Source organism: Oncorhynchus gorbuscha, linkage group LG03 (assembly GCF_021184085.1).
Source record: "Oncorhynchus gorbuscha isolate QuinsamMale2020 ecotype Even-year linkage group LG03, OgorEven_v1.0, whole genome shotgun sequence".
In the NCBI taxonomy this organism is placed as follows: Eukaryota; Metazoa; Chordata; class Actinopteri; order Salmoniformes; family Salmonidae; genus Oncorhynchus; species Oncorhynchus gorbuscha.
Genome location: NC_060175.1, coordinates 99,728,429 through 99,749,986, shown reverse-complemented (window position 1 = coordinate 99,749,986; position 21,558 = coordinate 99,728,429). Strand labels below are relative to the sequence as shown.

The 21,558-nt window shown below is 46.4% G+C and overlaps 1 protein-coding gene across 3 annotated transcripts in view; it reads left to right on the top strand.

Moving 5' to 3' along the window:
- Positions 1–3,820: 3,820 nt before the first annotated feature.
- The window catches only part of LOC124032358 (copine-8-like), a 211,626-nt gene continuing 193,888 nt past the window's right edge, over positions 3,821–21,558 (top strand). For all 3 annotated transcript variants that reach the window (XM_046344707.1, XM_046344706.1, XM_046344705.1), the window contains exon 1: positions 3,821–4,606. In XM_046344707.1, the coding sequence (XP_046200663.1) occupies positions 4,497–4,606 (110 nt within the window). In that variant the 5' untranslated portion in view covers positions 3,821–4,496. The remainder of the gene's footprint in view (positions 4,607–21,558) is intronic.

The following is a 21,558-nucleotide window of genomic DNA, read 5'->3' as shown; positions in this document are numbered from 1 at the left end:
CCCCTGCTGCCTGGCTCTGTACTGATGTGTAGTGTGTTTCTGTTTCAGCATGGGGCTGTGTCAGAATCTTTACACACACGCACACACACACGCACGCACGCACGCACGCACGCACGCACGCACGCACGCACGCACGCACACACACACACACACACACACACACACACACACACACACACACACACACACACACACACACACACACACACACACACACACGCGCCTGTGTGTGTATAACCTGTAATTATTAGCTGTCTGAAGCAGCTGTGGGAGCTGACCAGGGTTAGAGCACAGCATGGGAACTAGGGGAGGTTTCTATTCCAGAGAAATCAGAACCAACCAACCAGCAGCCTAGTTACTCTCTCTGAGTTACGATGAACAATGGCTCTAGGGCTGTGTGTGTGTGTGTGTGTGTGTGTGTGTGTGTGTGTGTGTGTGTGTGTGTGTGTGTGTGTGTGTGTGTGTGTGTGTGTGTGTGTGTGTGTGTGTGTGTGTGTGTGTGTGTGTGTGTGTGTGTGTGTGTGTGTGTGTGTGTGTGTGTGTGTGTGTATATAAAAGCCTTGGGTCTCACCATACACCATGCATTATGGCCCTAGTCCCAGCAGTATACAGTAAGTGGTACTTGTACATGGTGTTTAGTGCCGAGGCCCACCACTCAGTCCTCTCTGCTGACCAGCCTTACCCTGTCTACCGCCCACTGAGGCCTGATGGAGAGCCTGTGGACCTCAGAGTGGAGGACAGGAATGTACACACACACACACACACACACACACACACACACACACACACACACACACACACACACACACACACACACACACACACACACACACACACACACACACACACACACACACACACACACACACACACACACACACACACACACACACACACACACACACACATCCAATTACATTCCATGAGCAACAGAGAGCTAATGATGTCCTATATGGCTAGCTGCTGGGCATGTTGCTTGCTTCAACGGAAAATAAGAGGCACAGCAAAAAGACAGAGAGCTTGTTGCGGCCAGGTTGCTCAAGATCCACTGCAAAATTAGACGTCCGTCCAGGTAAGCAGGATGTCAGGAGATTACGTCAACCGGCCTCTAGGGGCAACAGTGAGCGCTATTACCATCAAGTAGGCTGAGGTTTTGCAAGGATGCTGTGGAAGTGGAGAGTGGATCGGGGTAAACTGTGAGCTCTGGCTTTGAGTGTTGTGTGATCAATTTCAGTACTAAGCACTCATTTTATAACATTTTTGTACCCTGTCCCAAACCTTAACTCTTAACTTAACCATTTGGAATTGATGCCTAAACTTAAAGGTGCAATAATGCAGAAATTGCTCCGCCATTTCCTGGTTGCTAACATTCTGTTTGCCTAATTACAGTTTATGCAGTGGTAGAAAAAGTACCCAATTTTCATACTTGAGTAAAGATACCTTTAATAGAAAACAACTCAAGTAAAAGTGAAAGTCACCCAGTAAAATACTACTTGAGTAAAAGTCTAAAAGTATTTGGTTTTAAATGTACTTAAAGTATCAAAAGTAAAAGTATAAATCATTTACAATTTATTATATTAAGCAAACCAGACAACATGATTTTCTTGATGTTTTAATTTACGGCTTGCCAGGGGCACAGTTCAAAACTCAGACAAAATTCACAAACAAAACATGTGTGTTTAGTGAGTCTGTCGGATCAGACGCTGTAGAGATGACCAGGGATGTTCTCTGTTTAGTGAGTCTGCCAGATCAGACGCTGTAGAAATGACCAGGGATGTTCTCTGTTTAGTGAGTCTGCCAGATCAGACGCAGTAGGGATGACCAGGGATGTCCTCTGTTTAGTGAGTCCGCCAGATCAGACGCAGTAGGGATGACCAGGGATGTCCTCTGTTTAGTGAGTCCCCCAGATCAGACGCAGTAGGGATGACCAGGGATGTCCTCTGTTTAGTGAGTCCTCCAGATCAGACGCAGTAGGGATGACCAGGGATGTCCTCTGTTTAGTGAGTCCTCCAGATCAGACGCAGTAGGGATGACCAGGGATGTCCTCTGTTTAGTGAGTCCTCCAGATCAGAGGCAGTAGGGATGGCCAGGGATGTTCTCTGTTTAGTGAGTCCTCCAGATCAGACGCAGTAGGGATGACCAGGGATGTTCTCTGTTTAGTGAGTCCCCCAGATCAGACGCAGTAGGGATGACCAGGGATGTTCTCTTGATGAGTGTGTGAATTACACCATTTTCCTGTCCTGCTACAAATTCTAAATGTAAGGAGTACTTCTGGGTTTCAGGGGAAATGTAAGTGATAAAAAGTACATTCTTTTATTTAGGAATGTAGTGAAGTAAAAGTAGTCAAAAATATAAATAGTAAAGGACAGATACCCCCAAAAACGACTTAAGTAAAAATACTTTTAAGTAGTACTTAACACTACTGAGTTTGTGACAAAAGCAAGCAATGTAGAGCAATGTAGAGAATCATTGTACCGTCTATACCGCTGTGAAATATATTTTAAATAGACAAAAATATTGTATTTTCAAGTTGTTTGAAGATGATGTACAAAATCGAATGTAAAATACTCAAAACAAAACTTAAGAACGGGAAGCATAGAAATAGAGCACATAGAACAAATCTACCGCTTCTTAGACTTGCTTTCAATGAGAATGAAATATCTTTAATGCACATTTATATGTGAATTTGGCAAGGTCACGCCCAAAAGTTACTTATTGCAGCTTTAACCATGGAGTTGTGTTTGTTTTTACCCAATTCTAAACCTTAACCCTTAACTTAACCATTCAAAATGAATGCTTAAAATGTCATATTTGTTGATTGTACAATGGGTTGTGGACTGTAGTTGTATCTTAAACAACTCCTACACATGTTCGATTGTTCTGCTCAGAGTCACTCCTTGTTCATTATCAGCACACCTGGTTGCAAATATTATTTCAAATCTTTAAAATAATGTGAGTGTTTGCTCTAGCCTGCATGCACTGCCAGGTGGGTGGGGTTTACCGTTTTGGGGCTATTCTATTGGTCCATTAAGCCAGGCAAGCTCAATCAAGCACAGAGACTTTTAAAAAATGATTTCAAACAGTATTTGAAGCAGTTAAATGCAATACAAGGCTAGTTTAGCTGCTGTCTCACTATTGACAGGCATGCATAGATATCGTTCCTGGAGGTTATACTGTAGGGTAATCTGATGGCTTCATATTCAACCACTCGTACCAAGTCGTTTCACTGTCATAAAAAATATAATTGCAATTTTATTAGTCGGACAAATGAGCCACAACATAGCTGCGTATATACCCGAAATGACACCCTACTCTCTATTTGGTGCACTCCTTTTGATCAGGTCCCATAGGTCAAAAGTGGTGCACTATATAGGGAATATGATGCCTTTTGGGACGGACACAGAGACGTGATGAAAATACATTATAGCCTCATAGTCTATAAGAGTTCTGCCAACGCAAGCGTTTGAGGAGCTGTTCAGAGGAGAGACGTGCTCAAAGCGCACTGCCGCTGGTCAATAGAAACTCGTTCTTTGGGGATGTTGTCAGCGGATGTAGGCTAATCAATTTACCATCGATTAAGAATATTTATTTAGTATTTAAGAAAATGCACAGCACGTTCAATACATTGCGTCAGTTTCTATGTATATGTTTAGCAATAGTCAGATTTTAATAGACGTGGAAAATAGGACGCCACCGCAATATATTTAGAGGGAAACAGGTTATGATATATATTTGTAATCTTCCGTTTTTAAAATGTTAATTATTTCACACAAACTTAGTCAAAGAAAGCACCTGGGAAGTCTAATTGGCAGTATTTTAACTCAAAGTAGGCTATAAAAAGTGACGTTTATCCCTTAAAATGACTAATTTAACTTTTAACATATACGCTAATTGGATGAGGATATATCCATTAATTTACGTCCGGTGGTTAGCTGTTGCTATTAATGGCCCAGGAAAATAATTTTGAGCGCGATAATGATCCATGTCCGTTAATCAATAGAGTGGATCCGCACTGAGTGACAGTCAGTCAGTCAACTACAGTCAGCCTGTCAGTCAGTCGCAGGCAGCCGGCATGTGAAAGAATGCAGAGCGGGGGTGGGGCTGTTTCTCCGAGCATTTACATTCCAAACGCTCCATTGCCAGTAGAGATCATTCTTAGCCCGAAGACAAAGAGAGAAGTCCGCGCCGGTGACTTGGTTGGGACTCCGGATCCACCGCCCTAAATCAATTACAATTTCATTTGGTTAGGCTGCTCCATGTTTCCACTATACTCAAACTGGACAGTGTTCCTTCTCTACCCAATGGAGAGCACTTACCGGATGTGACTTCAATCCTCATCTATCTTCCTCTACTCATCCACTGACGGTTGACCTGTTCTCAGAGGAACGCTCGCTGTGCACCTGCGCTTGGGAGAAAGGCGTGGAGATACTCACGAAAGGTACTCGTACGCGGCCAGGCTGAGTGAACAGGGGAGTTGGCCCGGTTCTTCCGCGCGCATGGAGGGAGACGTTATGGACAAGCTAGATAGCATGGCTGCGGTGTGTGACTTCGATCCCATTGCGGGAAGCGTCCCGGCCACCAAAGTGGAGATCACAGTGTCATGCAGGTAAGCTTGCAGAAACCGCTGGCTCTGTATCTCTCACAGATAGGTCCGTTGCGCTTCGGGGAACAGCGGGCAATACGATTCGCCTAGTTGCAAAGTTAATAGACCTTAGCCTAATGATGGAATTGATATTTGTATGGGCGATATTATTGGCTTCTATAGATGTCATATTACATGTGCAGGGAGAGGGTTAGACGGTAACTAGAAGGAAACCCCATTTTCTGACCATGGTGTAATGTGGGCATTTAATGTCTAACTTTTAATCAAGTTATTTTTTTTTACTCTGTGAGATTTTCCTGAGATTTTTGTTTTTAAGGGTGGGGATGGTTGCGAGACTGTTAGACACAAACCGTTCCCCCATGTGTTTGCTGCGCCACTTTTCCAGCCAGTGAATAAAATAGCCGCGTGCCACAGTTGATATCGACGGTCGGAGAGTTTGTGGGGTGAAAAGTTCGCCCGAGGCGCGTGGCTGTTGTGTTGCCTGCTGCGAAATCTCTATAGAATAAGCATCGCAGCATCGCAGCATCGCAGCACAGTTGAAAAAATATATGGCAAATAGAAATCAAACTGGATGGACATCAGAAATGTCTGATGTCCGTAAAATGTATGTTATTATGTATAAGCTGGAAGTAGAAGCCTTAGTGTTGTTGTTTATTAGTTTACTCCAATTAGGAGAGGGGTGGTAGGGTTAGGGGAATATAATAAAGGAAAATATATATTTTTAAAATACGTGTATGTATGTATGTATGTATGTATGTATGTATGTATGTATGTATGTATGTATGTATGTATGTATGTATGTATGTATGTATGTATGTATGTATGTATGTATGTATGTATGTGTGTGTGTGTGTGTGTGTGTGTGTGTGTGTGTGTGTGTGTGTGTGTGTGTGTCTCTGTATGTATGTATGTATGTATGTGTGTGTGTGTGTGTGTGTGTGTGTGTGTGTGTGTGTGTGTGTGTGTGTGTGTGTGTGTGTGTGTGTGTGTGTGTGTGTGTACCTGGCTACCTGGGGAGGCAAGTATTCTAGTGGTTTTAGTGTTGGGCCAGTCATCAAAAGGTTGGTGGATTGAATACCGAGCTGCCAATGTCAAAATGTGTCGTTCTGCACCTGAACAAGGCAGTTAACCCACTGTTTCTAGGCAAATAAAGGTTACATAAAATGAAATATATATGTATGTGTGTATATTTATATATATATATATATATATATGTATATATGTATATATATATATGTATATATGTATGTATATATATATGTATATATGTATGTATATATATATGTATATATGTATGTATATATATATATGTATATATGTATGTATATATATATGTATATATGTATGTATATATATATGTATATATGTATGTATATATATATGTATATATGTATGTATATATATATGTATATATGTATGTATATATATATGTATGTATATGTATGTATGTATATATATATGTATATATGTATGTATATATATGTATGTATGTATGTATATATATATATGTATGTATGTATATATATATATGTATGTATGTATGTATGTATGTATGTATGTATGTATGTATGTATGTATGTATGTATGTATGTATGTATGTATGTATGTATGAAAAGAATCAGACAATTGCATTGATGGAAGCTACAATGTATCTGCAATATTAAATATGATCTACCCCCCCCCCTATGTAGCCAAGTTTTTCCCACAATTACTAGCCTAATCATTTTGCCACGACAACTGCGTCCAACTGCCTGCACTACAGTGGGGTTGGATTGGGGTTGGGGTTTGAGAAGGACAATGCAATACAGTGCCATCAGCAATGATACACACCCCTTAACTTTTTCCACATTTTGTTGAGTGACAGTCTGGATTTAAAATGGATTACATTGAGATTCGGTGTCCCTGGCCTACACACAATACCCCATAATGTCAAAGTGGAATTATGTTTTTAGAAACTTTTTACAAATTAATAATAAAAGAAAAGCTGAAATGCCTTGAGTCAGTAAATATTCAATCCCTTTGTTGTCATGGCAAGCCTAAATATGTTTAGGAGTCAAAATGTGCTTAACAAGTCACATAATAAGTTGCATGAACTCACTCTGTGTGCAATAATAGTGTTTAACCTGATTTTTTAAATGATTACCTCCTCTCTGTACCCCACATATACAAGTAACTATATCTAAGGCCCCTCAGTGGAACAGTGAATTTCAAACATATTCAACCACAAAGACCAGGAGGTTTTCCATTGCCTTGCAAATAAGGGCATTTATTGGTAGATGGGTATAAAAAACTGACCATGAGTATCCCTTTGAGCATGGTGAAGTTTATTAATTACACTTTGGATGGTGTGTCTATATACCCAGTCACACTACAAAGATACAGGCGTCCTTCCTAACTCAGTTGCCGGAGAGGAAGGAAACCCCTCAGACATTTAAAACAGTTTGTATTTGTATTTATTATGGATCCCCCATTAGCTGTTGCCAAGGAAGCAACATTAATGCAGTTATATAAAACATTTTTGAAACATTACAATGCATTTCACAACAGGTTTTTACATCAGTTTGTGCCCTCGGACCGCTATTCTACTACCACATACAACACAACACAAAATCCATGTGTACATGTGTGTATAGGGCATATGTATGTATGTATAGCCACCGCTGTTCCATAAGGTGTTTTTTTAAATGTGTGAAAAAAAATATATATATATGTTTCTACTGCTTGCATCAGGTGCTTGATGTGGAATAGAGTCCCATGTAGTCATGACTCTGTGTAATACTGTGTGCCTCCCATAGTCTGTTCTGGACTTGGGGACTGTGAAGAGACCTCTGGTGGCATATCTTGTGGTGTTTGCATGGGTGTCCGAGCTGTGTGCTAATAGTTTAAACAGACAGCTTGGTGCATTCAACATGTCAATACCGCTCACAAATACAAGTAGTGCCAAAGTCAATTTCTCCTCTATTTTGAGCCAGGAGAGATTGACATGCATATTATTAATGTTAGCTCTCCATGTACATTAAAGGGCCAGCCGTGCTGCCCTGTTCTGAGTCCAATTGTACTTTTCCTAAGCCCCTCTTTGTGGCAACTGACCACACGACTGGACACTAGTCCAGGTGCGACAAATCTAGGGACTGTAGGACCTGCCTTGTTGATAGCGTTGTTGAGAGTTTAATGACTGTGATATGAGAAAACTACAACATTGTAGTTACTCCATAATACTCACCTAAATGACAAAGTGAAAAGAAGGAAGCCTGTACAGAATAACAATATTCCAAAACAAGCATCCTGTCTGCAATAAGGAACTAAAGTAAAACTGCAAAAAATATGGCAAAGATATTAACTTTACGTCCTGAATACAAGTGTTATGTTTGGGGCAAATCCAACACCACTCTTCATATTTTCAAGCATGGTGATGGCTGCATCATGTTATGGGTATCCTAGTCATCGGCAAGGACTTGGGAGTTTTTTAGGATAAAAATAAACGGAATAGAGCTAAACACAGGCAAAATCCTAGAGGAAATCCTGGTTCAGTCTGCTTTCCAACAGACACTGGGAGACAAATTCACCTTTCAGCAGGACAATAACCTAAAACACAAGATGAAATATACACAGGATTTGCTTACCAAGAGTGGCCTAGTTACAGTTTTAACTTAAATCTGCTTGAAAATCAATGGCAAGACTTGAAAATGGCTGTCTAGCAATGATCAACAACCAATTTGACACCTTTTTGAAGAATTTGTAAAACAATAATGTGCAAATATTGTACAATCCAGGTGTGGAAAGCTCTTATAGACTTACACAGAAAGAATCACAGCTGTAATCGATGCCAATGGTGATTCTAACATGTATTGACAACTTATGTAAATGTGATATTTCTGTATTTCATTTGCAATAAATTAGCTAAATTCTTTGAAAATCAATTTAATCCGTTCACGCTGTAACACAAACAAAATGTGGAATAAATCAAAGGGTATACATTACTTTCTGAAGGCACTGAAGAGGCTACGGAAACCTTAATCGGCTGTTCCTATGTTAAATTCAGTTGGAAATTGACAGCACACTTGGGAGATGGAGATAAACAGGTAATCATATAATGATAGCCTGTTATCAAGTCCATCTGGAGTCATATTCAGTGGGGCAAAAAAGTATTTAGTCAGCCACCAATTGTGCAAGTTCTCCTACTTAAAAAGATGAGAGGCCTGTAATTTTCATAATAGGTACACTTCAACTATGACAGACAAAATTAGAAGAAAAAATCCAGAAAATCACATTGTAGGATTTTAATAAATTTATTTGCAAATTATGGTTTCTAACAGTTGCTATACTAGACGCATGTTGGTTAGGCTATCCCTCATTGTAACTTAAAGGGCACATGCTGAATTTTTCTCAATACCAGCAATTGATGAGTGTGTCACAGAACTATCAGAAATCAATATGATGTCACCGGCCCTGGAGGAGGAGAGAGATTGATCAGGGGCTTTGCTTTGATGCTGCTTGTGGTCTCCCTGGAGCTGCTTACACACGCACACGAACACACGTACACACACACACACACACACACACACACACACACACACACACACACACACACACACACACACACACACACACACACACACACACACACACACACACACACACACACACACACACACACACACACACACACACACACACACACACACACACACCCTCCTATAAATAAATAGGCTCACCACTGGCTATTCAATTAACTGGAGGGGAAATTGATATGGTACTGTAGATGCATTACAGTTTAACTTAATGTGTAATAATATTCAGCTTAACCTTGTGTATTTATTTAATATTCAAATGAAGTCTAACTTATCCATCCAATCACCAACCTGTCTCTGTTTCCTTTATTAATGACTCCGTTTGACTGTGACCTTTGACAGACGTATAGAATCTGAAGCCAGATGTAACAGACAGTAGCACTGTTCTTCTGTGCTTAGTTTTAATGTATATTTGGCCAATAAACCGATACGTGGACAAATGTCACCCTGTTCTATATATAGTCCACTACAGTTGAGCACTTGGACCCTGGTCAGTAGGGTGAGAAATGAGAGAAAATAAGTGTGTGCAAAGTGTGTGCCTCAGATTGCAGCACACTTGGAATTGAATTGGCGCTCAGCTCTGCTTTCACCCCTACAGCCATTATAAGATTCTTATCAGCCATTATAAGATTCTTATCAGCCATTCTAAGATTCTTATCAGCCATTCTAATATTCTTATCAGCCATTCTAAGATTCTTATCAGCCATTCTAAGATTCTTATCAGCCATTCTAAGATTCTTATCAGCCATTCTAAGATTCATTTAAGATTCTTATCAGCCATTCTAAGATTCTAATATTCTTACAGCCATTCTAAGATTCTTAACAGCCATTCTAAGATTCTTAACAGCCATTCTAAGATTCTTATCAGCCATTCTAAGATTCTTATCAGCCATTCTAAGATTCTTATCAGCCATTCTAAGATTCTTATCAGCCATTCTAAGATTCTTATCAGCCATTCTAAGATTCTTATCAGCCATTCTAAGATTCTTATCAGCCATTCTAAGATTCTTATCAGCCATTCTAAGATTCTTATCAGCCATTCTAAGATTCTTATCAGCCATTCTAAGATTCTTTTCAGCCATTCTAAGATTCTTATCAGCCATTCTAATATTCTTATCAGCCATTCTAAAATTATTTTCAGCCATTCTAAAATTCTTACCAGCCATTCTAAGATTCTTATCAGCCATTCTAAGATTCTTATCAGCCATTCTAAGATTCTTATCAGCCATTCTAAGATTCTTATCAGCCATTCTAATATTCTTATCAGCCATTCTAATATTCTTATCAGCCATTCTAATATTCTTATCAGCCATTCTAATATTCTTATCAGCCATTCTAAGATTCTTATCAGCCATTCTAAGATTCTTATCAGCCATTTACCGCTGCCGTTAAGGCAGTAAAGCTCCGACAAAACAGGAGGAGATAACCCCTTCAGTATCAAAATATTTATCTGATAGCAGATTGTTTCTATCACACAGCAACCTGGTGAGAGAAAGAGAGACAGACAGACAGACAGACAGACAGACAGACAGACAGACAGACAGACAGACAGACAGACAGACAGACAGACAGACAGACAGACAGACAGACAGACAGACAGACAGACAGACAGACAGACAGACAGACCATGGCTTTCTGTTTAAAAGGACCTGGGACTCTGAGCACTCTGATAGGAGATGGTCTGTATGTGTCGCTGCCTGTCTCCCTCAGAGAGATACAGTACTGCATGAATACTGGGCAGACAGAGAGGTTTGAATCCAAGATCAGGCATTTCTATTGGAGCTGTTTAGAAGTAGTGTAACCTAGTTACTTTCTTGGCCCCTAAGACCCTCACAAACTCCTACAGATGCACCATTGAGAGCATTCTGTCTGGGATCACTGCTTGGTACGGCAACTGCACCACCGCCTGCAACCGCAAGGCTCTCCAGAGGGTGGTGCCGGTCAGCCCAACACATCACTGGGGGCACACTGCCTGCCCTCCTGGACATCTACAGTACCCAGTGTCACAGGAAGGCTAAGAAGATCATCAAGGACCTATTCTGGACTCTGACGTTGCTCTTTCTGATATTTTTGTATGTCTTTCTTTGATTGTTTTGGGGATTATGTGCATATTGTTTTGTATTGCTAGGTATTATTGCACTGGTGGAGCTAGAAACACAAGCATTTTGCTGCACCTGCGATAACATCTGCAAATCTGTATACGTGACCAATAACCTTTGATTTGCTTTGATTTGCTTTGATTTGCTTACCGCCACAATAGGTTTACAGACGACGCAATCGCAATCACACTGCGCACTGCCCTAACCCATCTGGACAAGAGGAATACCTATGTAAGAATGCTGTTCATCGACTACAGCTCAGCGTTTAACACAATTGTACCCTCCAAACTCATCATTAAGCTCGAGACCCTGGGTCTCATCCCGGCCCTGTGCAACTGGGTCCTGGACTTCCTGACGGGCTGCTCCCAGGTGGTGAGGGTAGGTAACAACATCTCCACCCCGCTGATCCTCAACACTGGGGCCCCACAAGGGTGCATTCTCAGCCCTCTCCTGAATTCCCTGTTCACCCACGACTGTGTGGCCATGCACGCCTCCAACTCAATCATCAAGTTTGCGGACGACACTACAGTGGAAGGCTTGATTACCAACAACGACGAGACGGCCCACGGGGAGGAGGTGAGGGCCCTCGGAGTGTGGTGTCCTCGGCGTACACATCACGGACAAACTGAAATGGTGCACCAGCACAGAAAGCTTGGTGAAGAAGGTGCAAGAAATTCGCCTTGTCACCAAAAACACTCACAAACTTTTACAGATGCACAATCAAGAGCATCCTGTCGAGCTGTATCACCGCCTGGTACGGCAACTGCTTCGCCCATAACTATCAGGCCTTCCAGAGAGTAGTGAGGTCTGCACAACGCATCACCGGGGGCAAACTACCTGCCCTCCAGGACACCTACACCACCCGATGTCACAGGAAGGCCAAAAAGATCATCAAGGACAACAACCACCCGAGCCACTGCCTGTTCACCCCGCTATCATCCAGAAGGCGAGATCAGTACAGGTGCATCAAAATGGGGATCATTTTGCTGTTTGAGCATCCTACTGGTTGAGCATCTTGCTGGCTGAGCATCTTGCTGGTTGAGAATCTTGGCTGTATGATTCATGGGTTGGTTTCCTGTACATACATTAAATGGTTTGTTTGGTTACATCAGGCATAATAATAAGCACAAGAGGATGAGTAACTGTGACTCCAGTTGTATTTCTCCATGTTGATTCCTCTCTGTGTGTCTCCACCAGCTGAGATCCTGTGTAACGGTGTTAAATCAAATCAAATGTATTTATATAGCCCTTCGTACAACAGCTGATATCTCAAAGTGCTGTACAGAAACCCAGCCTAAAACCCCAAACAGCAAGCAATGCAGGTGTAGAAGCACGGTGGCTAGGAAAAACTCCCTAGAAAGGCCAAAACCTAGGAAGAAACCTAGAGAGGAACCAGGCTATGTGGGGTGGCCAGTCCTCTTCTGGCTGTGCCGGGTGGAGATTATAACAGAACATGGCCAAGATGTTCAAATGTTCATTAAAGACCAGTATGGTCCAATAATAATAAGGCAGAACAGTTGAAACTGGAGCAGCAGCACAGCCAGGTGGACTGGGGACAGCAAGGAGTCAACATGTCAGGTAGTCCTGGGGCATGGTCCTCGGGCTCAGGTCCTCCGAGAGAGAGAAAGAAAAAGAAAGAGAGAATTAGAGAGAGCACACTTAAATTCACACAGGACACCGAATAGGACAGGAGAAGTACTCCAGATATAACAAACTGACCCTAGCCCCCCGACACTTAAACTACTGCAGCATAAATACTGGAGGCTGAGACAGGAGGGGTCAGGAGACACTGTGGCCCCATCCGAGGACATCCCTGGACAGGGCCAAACAGGAAGGATATAACCCCCACTTTGCCAAAGCACAGCCCCCACACCACTAGAGGGATATCTTCAACCACCAACTTACCAGTGGAATCTCAATTCAATGGCTCAGACACAAGAGGCATGTGGCAGGGTCTACAGTCAATCACGGACTACAAGATGAAATCCAGCCCAGTCACGGACCAGGATGTCTTGCTCCCAGGCAGACTAAATAACTTTTTTGCCCGCTTTGAGGACAATACAGTGCCACTGACACGGCCTGCAACGGAAACATGCGGTCTCTCCTTCACTGCAGCCGAGGTGAGTAAGACATTTAAACGTGTTAACCCTCGCAAGGCTGCAGGCCCAGACGGCATCCCCAGCCGCGCCCTCAGAGCATGCGCAGACCAGCTGGCCGGTGTGTTTACGGACATATTCAATCAATCCCTATACCAGTCTGCTGTTCCCACATGCTTCAAGAGGGCCACCATTGTTCCTGTTCCCAAGAAAGCTAAGGTAACTGAGCTAAACGACTACCGCCCCGTAGCACTCACTTCCGTCATCATGAAGTGCTTTGAGAGACTAGTCAAGGACCATATCACCTCCACCCTACCTGACACCCTAGACCCACTACAATTTGCTTACCGCCCAAATAGGTCCACAGACGATGCAATCTCAACCACACTGCACACTGCCCTAACCCACCTGGACAAGAGGAATACCTATGTGAGAATGCTGTTCATCGACTACAGCTCGGCATTCAACACCATAGTACCCTCCAAGCTCGTCATCAAGCTCGAGACCCTGGGTCTCGACCCCGCCCTGTGCAACTGGGTACTGGACTTCCTGACGGGCCGCCCCAGGTGGTGAGGGTAGGCAACAACATCTCCTCCCCGCTGATCCTCAACACGGGGGCCCCACAAGGGTGCGTTCTGAGCCCTCTCCTGTACTCCCTGTTCACCCACGACTGCGTGGCCACGCACGCTCCAACTCAATCATCAAGTTTGCGGACGACACAACAGTGGTAGGCTTGATTACCAACAACGACGAGACGGCCTACAGGGAGGAGGTGAGGGCCCTCGGAGTGTGGTGTCAGGAAAATAACCTCACACTCAACGTCAACAAAACTAAGGAGATGATTGTGGACTTCAGGAAACAGCAGAGGGAACACCCCCTATCCACATCGATGGAACAGTAGTGGAGAGGGTAGCTAGTTTTAAGTTCCTCGGCATACACATCACAGACAAACTGAATTGGTCCACTCACACTGACAGCGTCGTGAAGAAGGCGCAGCAGCGCCTATTCAACCTCAGGAGGCTGAAGAAATTTGGCTTGTCACCAAAAGCACTCACAAACTTCTACAGATGCACAATCGAGAGCATCCTGGCGGGCTGTATCACCGCCTGGTACGGCAACTGCTCCGCCTCAACCGTAAGGCTCTCCAGAGGGTAGTGAGGACTGCACAACGCATCACCGGGGGCAAACTACCTGCCCTCCAGGACACCTACACCACCCGTTGTTACAGGAAGGCCATAAAGATCATCAAGGACATCAACCACCCGAACCACTGCCTGTTCACCCCGCTATCATCCAGAAGGCGAGGTCAGTACAGGTGCATCAAAGCTGGGACCGAGAGACTGAAAAACAGCTTCTATCTCAAGGCCATCAGACTGTTAAACAGCCACCACTAACACTGAGTGGCTGCTGCCAACACACTGTCATTGACACTGACCCAACTCCAGCCATTTTAATAATGGGAATTGATGGGAAATGATGTAAATATATCACTAGCCACTTTAAACAATGCTACCTTATATAATGTTACTTACCCTACATTATTAATCTCATATGCGTATGTATATACTGTACTCTACATCATCGACTGCATCCTTATGTAACACATGTATCACTAGCCACTTTAACTATGCCACTTTGTTTACTTTGTCTACACACTCATCTCATATGTATATACTGTACTCGATACCATCTACTGTATGCTGCTCTGTACCATCACTCATTCATATATCCTTATGTACATGTTCCTTATCCCCTTACACTGTGTATAAGACAGTAGTTTTGGAATTGTTAGTTAGATTACTTGTTGGTTATCACTGCATTGTCGGAACTAGAAGCACAAGCATTTCACTACACTTGCATTAACATCTGCTAACCATGTGTATGTGACAAATAAAATTTGATTTGATTTGATTTTACCATCCTGAGACGAGGCCGAGTATAGCCCACAAAGATCTCCGCCACGGCACAACCCAAGGGGGGGCGACAACCCAGTTAAATGACCTAACGTTGAACAAGGACTTTAACTACTGTAAGTGGCTCCAGCTAGATAACCAGTGTGTGACTAGTTTTAGTCGTATGTACATGATACACATGGTACATGGTATACACTGACCAACGAAATGCTTCCTTGCAGCTTCCTTCTCAGCAATGCAATAAACACTGTGTTTCTTGTTTCCTGGTAATGGAGAGATGGAGCAAAAACAGAACTGACAAAATGTCACCAACCCCCTGAAGGGTAAAAACTAGTGTTTTTTTTCTTATTTCACCATTTGTTTCCCTTCATTTCCTTTTCCTTCTCCCTGGAAAGACCAATGGGTTTATCTTTCCCTCTGTGTCATTGTCTTTCTCCCTGGACAGACCAATGGGTTTATCTTTCCCTCTGTGTCATTGTCTTTCTCCCTGGACAGACCAATGGGTTTATCTTTTCCTCTGTGTCCTTTTCTTACTCCCTGGAAAGACCAATGGGTTTATCTTTCCCTCTGTGTCATTGTCTTTCTCCCTGGACAGACCAATGGGTTTATCTTTTCCTCTGTGTCCTTTTCTTACTCCCTGGACAGACCAATGGGTTTATCTTTCCCTCTGTGTCCTTGTCTTTCTCCCTGGACAGACCAATGGGTTTATCTTTCCCTCTGTGTCCTTGTCTTTCTCCCTGGACAGACCAATGGGTTTATCTTTCCCTCTGTGTCCTTGTCTTTCTCCCTGGACAGACCAATGGGTTTATCTTTTCCTCTGTGTCCTTGTCTTTCTCCCTGGACAGACCAATGGGTTTATCTTTCCCTCTGTGTCCTTTTCTTTCTCCCTGGACAGACCAATGGGTTTATCTTTTCCTCTGTGTCCTTGTCTTTCTCCCGGGACAGACCAATGGGTTTATCTTTCCCTCTGTGTCCTTGTCTTTCTCCCTGGACAGACCAATGGGTTTATCTTTTCCTCTGTGTCCTTTTCATTCTCCCTGGAAAGACCAATGGGTTTATCTTTTCCTCTGTGTCCTTGTCTTTCTCCCTGGACAGACCAATGGGTTTATCTTTTCCTCTGTGTCCTTGTCTTTCTCCCTGGACAGACCAATGGGTTTATCTTTTCCTCTGTGTCCTTTTCTTACTCCCTGTGAAGATCGAACCCCATGACACAAGTCATTATTAGTACCTATGGAGGTGATAGGATAGACTTATCTACCATTGGGCAAAAACTGGTTGAAGAAACCTTGTTTCCACGTCATTTCAACCCCAAAAATCTATGTGATGACGTTGAATCAACGTGGAAAATTGATTGGATTTGCAACAAGTCATTAAACGTTAAGGGCATATCGTCTTTTTCCTCAACGGACTTTGAACCTAAATCCAACGACATATGGTGACATTTTGTGTTGATTTCACATTTGAATTCATGTTAGTTGACAACTCAACCAAATGTAAATCAAAACTAGAAGTTGAACTGATGTCTGTGCCCCGTGGGTGCAGACCAGCTCCTAAAGTAAATTCACAACAGGGAAATTCACGTAAGTCACTCAGAATCCAGGCCCCTTTATACCTCACCAGTTCTCTGTTCTGGAACACTTACCATTCCACAGAGGAAGAAGAGATTTGGAGAGAAGATTTTATAGAATGTTGCTGACAGTCAAGCCTCTCTCTCTCTCTTCCTCCCTGTGCTCTGCATGGATGTGTCGCTCTCTAGAACAGGCAGGACACACACACACACACACACACACACACACACACACACACACACACACACACACACACACACACACACACACACACACACACACACACACACACACACACACACACACACACACACACACACACACACACACACACACACACACACTGACTGTTTCTATAATAATAATAATATATGCCATTTAGCAGACGCTTTTATCCAAAGCGACTTACAGTCATGTGTGCATACATTCTACGTATGGGTGGTCCCGGGGATTGAACCCACTTCCCTGGCGTTACAAGCGCCATGCTCTACCAACTGAGCTACAGGACCATTATGGTTGAGGACACACTAGAGAGTGTGCCATCGGTGAATCTCTATCTCCGGTGTTTCTTTACTACTCCACAGATAGAGACTCACCCCCATGCACTCTGATGCCCCCCCATGCCCTCTGGTGCCCCCCATGTCCTCTGATGTCCCCCCATGCCCTCTGGTGCCCCCCATGCCCTCTGGTGCCCCCCATGCCCTCTGGTGCCCCCATGCCCTCTGATGCCTCCCCATGCCCTCTGGTGCCCCCCCCCATGCCCTCTGGTGCCCCCCCCCCCATGCCCTCTGATGCCCCCCATGCCCTCTGGTGCCCCCCCCCATGCCCTTTGATGCCTCCCCATGCCCTCTGGTTCCCCCCCCATGCCCTCTGATTCCCCCCATGCCCTCTGATGTCTCCCCATGCCCTCTGGTGCCCCCCATGCCCTCTGGTGCCCCCTATGCCCCCTGCTGCCCCCCCGCCACCCCATGCCCTCTGCTGGACCCACCCCCATGCCCTCTGCTGCCCTCCCCCCTCCCCATGCTCTGTGCTCCCCCTCCCCTGCTGTACCCACCCCTGCATGCCCTCTGCTGGACCCCCCCCCCCCATGACCCTTGCTGGCTCCACCACCCCGTGCCCTCTGCTACCCCCCCCCCCCATGCACTCTGCTGCCCCTCCCATGCCCTCAGCTGCCCCCCATGCTCTCTACTACACCCCCATGTACTCTGCTGGACCCCCCCATGCCCAATGCCACCCCCCACACCCCTATGCCCTCTGCTGGTCCCCCATGCACTCTGCTGCCCCCCCATGCCCTCTGCTGGCCCCACTGATTTGGTGAGATAGATTGATATAGATTGGTTAGAGTAGAATTATGCCAATCAGTGTGTGTGTGTGTGTGTGTGTGTGTGTGTGTGTGTGTGTGTGTGTGTGTGTGTGTGTGTGTGTGTGTGTGTGTGTGTGTGTGTGTGTGTGTGTGTGTGTGTGTGTGTGTGTGTGTGTGCACCGAGGCACAGTGAGGTCACTGAGGTTCGATGGAATTCATTACCTGCTGAGAAACACACGCAGAAAATCACAGAGGTTATATCACAACAGAGATATTTGTGACAAATAGTAGTGAAGTGTGTGCCTGTGTGTGTGGATTCCCTGGGCCCAGTGTTTGAGACCATAGATTGCTGTCCTCCAGGGACCTGTTTTATGTTTCTCCTGCTTCTCAGAATATCTGCTGCTTCTCAGTCTAACTGTCCCTAGGGGATCAATGTAGGGGAGGATAGGGACGGAGGGGGAGGAGGGAAGATGAGTGTGGCGGGGTGGGGTGGATGTATGAGAGGGGAATAGAGGGGGGAAGCTGAGAAGGAGTAAAGGGAGGGAACGATGGAGGATTGGAGGCGGAAAAGGGAGAGAAGAGAGAATGTAGGAGGGATGGATGGAGGGAGGGAGGAGTGGTGGCCAGAGGAGGAAGGAGGGATGGAGGGAGGAGTGGTGGCCGGAGGAGGAAGGAGGGATGGAGGGAGGAGTGGTGGCCGGAGGAGGTAGGGATGGAGGGAGGAGTGGTGGCCGGAGGAGGTAGGGATGGAGGGAGGAGTGGTGGCCGGAGGAGGTAGGGATGGAGGGACGAGTGGTGGCCGGAGGAGGTAGGGATGGAGGGACGAGTGGTGGCCGGAGGAGGTAGGGATGGAGGGACGAGTGGTGGCCGGAGGAGGTAGGGATGGAGGGAGGAGTGGTGGCCGGAGGAGGTAGGGATGGAGGGAGGAGTGGTGGCCGGAGGAGGTAGGGATGGAGGGAGGAGTGGTGGCCGGAGGAGGTAGGGATGGAGGGAGGAGTGGTGGCCGGAAGAGGAAGGAGGGAGGGGGAGGGAGGAGTGGTGGCCGGAGGAGGTAGGGATGGAGGGAGGAGTGGTGGCCGGAGGAGGTAGGGATGGAGGGAGGAGTGGTGGCCGGAGGAGGTAGGGATGGAGGGAGGAGTGGTGGCCGGAGGAGGTAGGGATGGAGGGAGGAGTGGTGGCCGGAAGAGGAAGGAGGGAGGGAGGGGGAGGGAGGGATGGAGGGAGGAGTGGTGGCCGGAGGAGGGAGGGATGGAGGGAGGAGTGGTGGCCGGAGGAGGTAGGGATGGAGGGAGGAGTGGTGGCCGGAGGAGGTAGGGATGGAGGGAGGAGTGGTGGCCGGAGGAGGGAGGGATGGAGGGATGAGTGGTGGCCGGAGGAGGGAGGGATGGAGGGAGGAGTGGTGGCCGGAGGAGGGAGGGATGGAGGGATGAGTGGTGGCCGGAGGAGGGAGGGATGGAGGGATGAGTGGTGGCCGGAGAAGGAAGGAGGGATGGAGGGATGAGTGGTGTCCGGAGGAGGGAGGAGGGAGGGGGAGGGATGAGTGGTGGCCGGAGGAGGAAGGAGGGAGGGGGAGGGAGGAGTGGTGGCCGGAGGAGGTAGGGATGGAGGGAGGAGTGGTGGCCGGAGGAGGGAGGGATGGAGGGAGGAGTGGTGGCCAGAGAAGGAAGGAGGGATGGAGGGAGGAGTGGTGGCCGGAGGAGGAAGGAGGGATGGAGGGAGGAGTGGTGGCCGGAGGAGGTAGGGATGGAGGGAGGAGTGGTGGCCGGAGGAGGGAGGGATGGAGGGAGGAGTGGTGGCCGGAGAAGGAAGGAGAGATGGAGGGAGGAGTGGTGGCCGGAGAGGAAGGAGAGATGGAGGGAGGAGTGGTGGCTGGAGGAGGAAGGAGGGAGGGGGAGGGAGGAGTGGTGGCTGGAGGAGGGAGGGATGGAGGGAGGAGTGGTGGCCGGAGAAGGAAGGAGAGATGGAGGGAGGAGTGGTGGCCGGAGAAGGAAGGAGAGATGGAGGGAGGAGTGGTGGCCGGAGAAGGAAGGAGAGATGGAGGGATGAGTGGTGGCTGGAGGAGGAAGGAGGGAGGGGGAGGGAGGAGTGGTGGCTGGAGGAGGGAGGGATGGAGGGAGGAGTGGTGGCCGGAGAAGGAAGGAGAGATGGAGGGATGAGTGGTAGCCGGAGGGGGGAGGGAGGAGTGGTGGCCGGAGAAGGAAGGAGAGATGGAGTGATGAGTGGTGGCTGGAGGAGGAAGGAGGGATGGAGGGATGAGTGGTGGCTGGAGGAGGGATGGAGGGAGGAGTGGTGGCTGGAGGAGAAAGGAGGGATGGAGGGAGGAGTGGTGGCTGGAGGAGAAAGGAGTGATGGAGGGAGGAGTGGTGGCCGGAGGAGAAAGGAGGGATGGATGAAGGAGTGGTGGCCGGAGGAGGAGGGAGGGATTGAGGAAGGAGTGGTGGCCGGAGAAGGAGGGAGGGATTGAGGAAGGAGTGGTGGCCGGAGGAGGAGGGAGGGATTGAGGAAGGAGTGGTGGCCGGAGAAGGAGGGAGTGATGGAGGGAGGAGTGGTGGCCGGAGGAGGAAGGAGGGATGGAAGGTGGAAGGAGTGGTGGCCGGAGGAGGGAGGGATGGAGGGTGGAGAGGTGCCCGGAGGAGAGAGGGATGGAGGGTGGAGAGGTGCCCGGAGGAGAAATGAGGGATGGAGGGAGGAGTGGTGGCTGGAGGAGGGAGGGATGGAGGGAGGAGTGGTGGCCGGAGGAGGAAGGAGGTAGGGGGGAGGGAGGAGTGCTGGCCGGAGAAGGAAAGAGGGATGGAGGAAGGAGGAGTGCTGGCCGGAGGAGGAAGGTGGGATGGGTTTGGAGGAGGATAGAGGGATGGTTTCGGAGGAGGTGGGTGGAGGACTAATGAAAGTATCAGAATGATTAGGATGTGTGCTCCTGTTGTGGAGTTTGATTTAGATACAGTGCATTTGGAAAGTATTCAGACCCCTTGACTTTTTTAATGTTTTGTTAAGTTACAGCCTTTGATTAAATAGATTAAATAGATTGATTAAATAGCAATGAATCTCCATACAATACCCCATAATGACAAAGCAAAAACAGGTTTTTATTATAAATAAAAAACGGAAATATCACATTTACGTAAGTATTCAGACCCTTTACTCAGTACATTTTGAAGCACCTTTGGCAGTGGCAAACTCCAAGTGGGCTGCCATGCGGATTTTACTGAGGAGTGGCTTCTGTCTGACCATTCAACCATAAAGGCCTGATAGGTGGAGTGCTGCAGAGATGGTTGTCCTTCTGGAAGGTTTTCTCATCTCCACAGAGGAACTCTCGAGCTCTGTCACAGTGACCATCGGGTTCTTGGTCACCTCCCTGACCAAGGCCCTTCTCCCCTGATTGCTCAGTTTGGCTGGGCAGCCAGC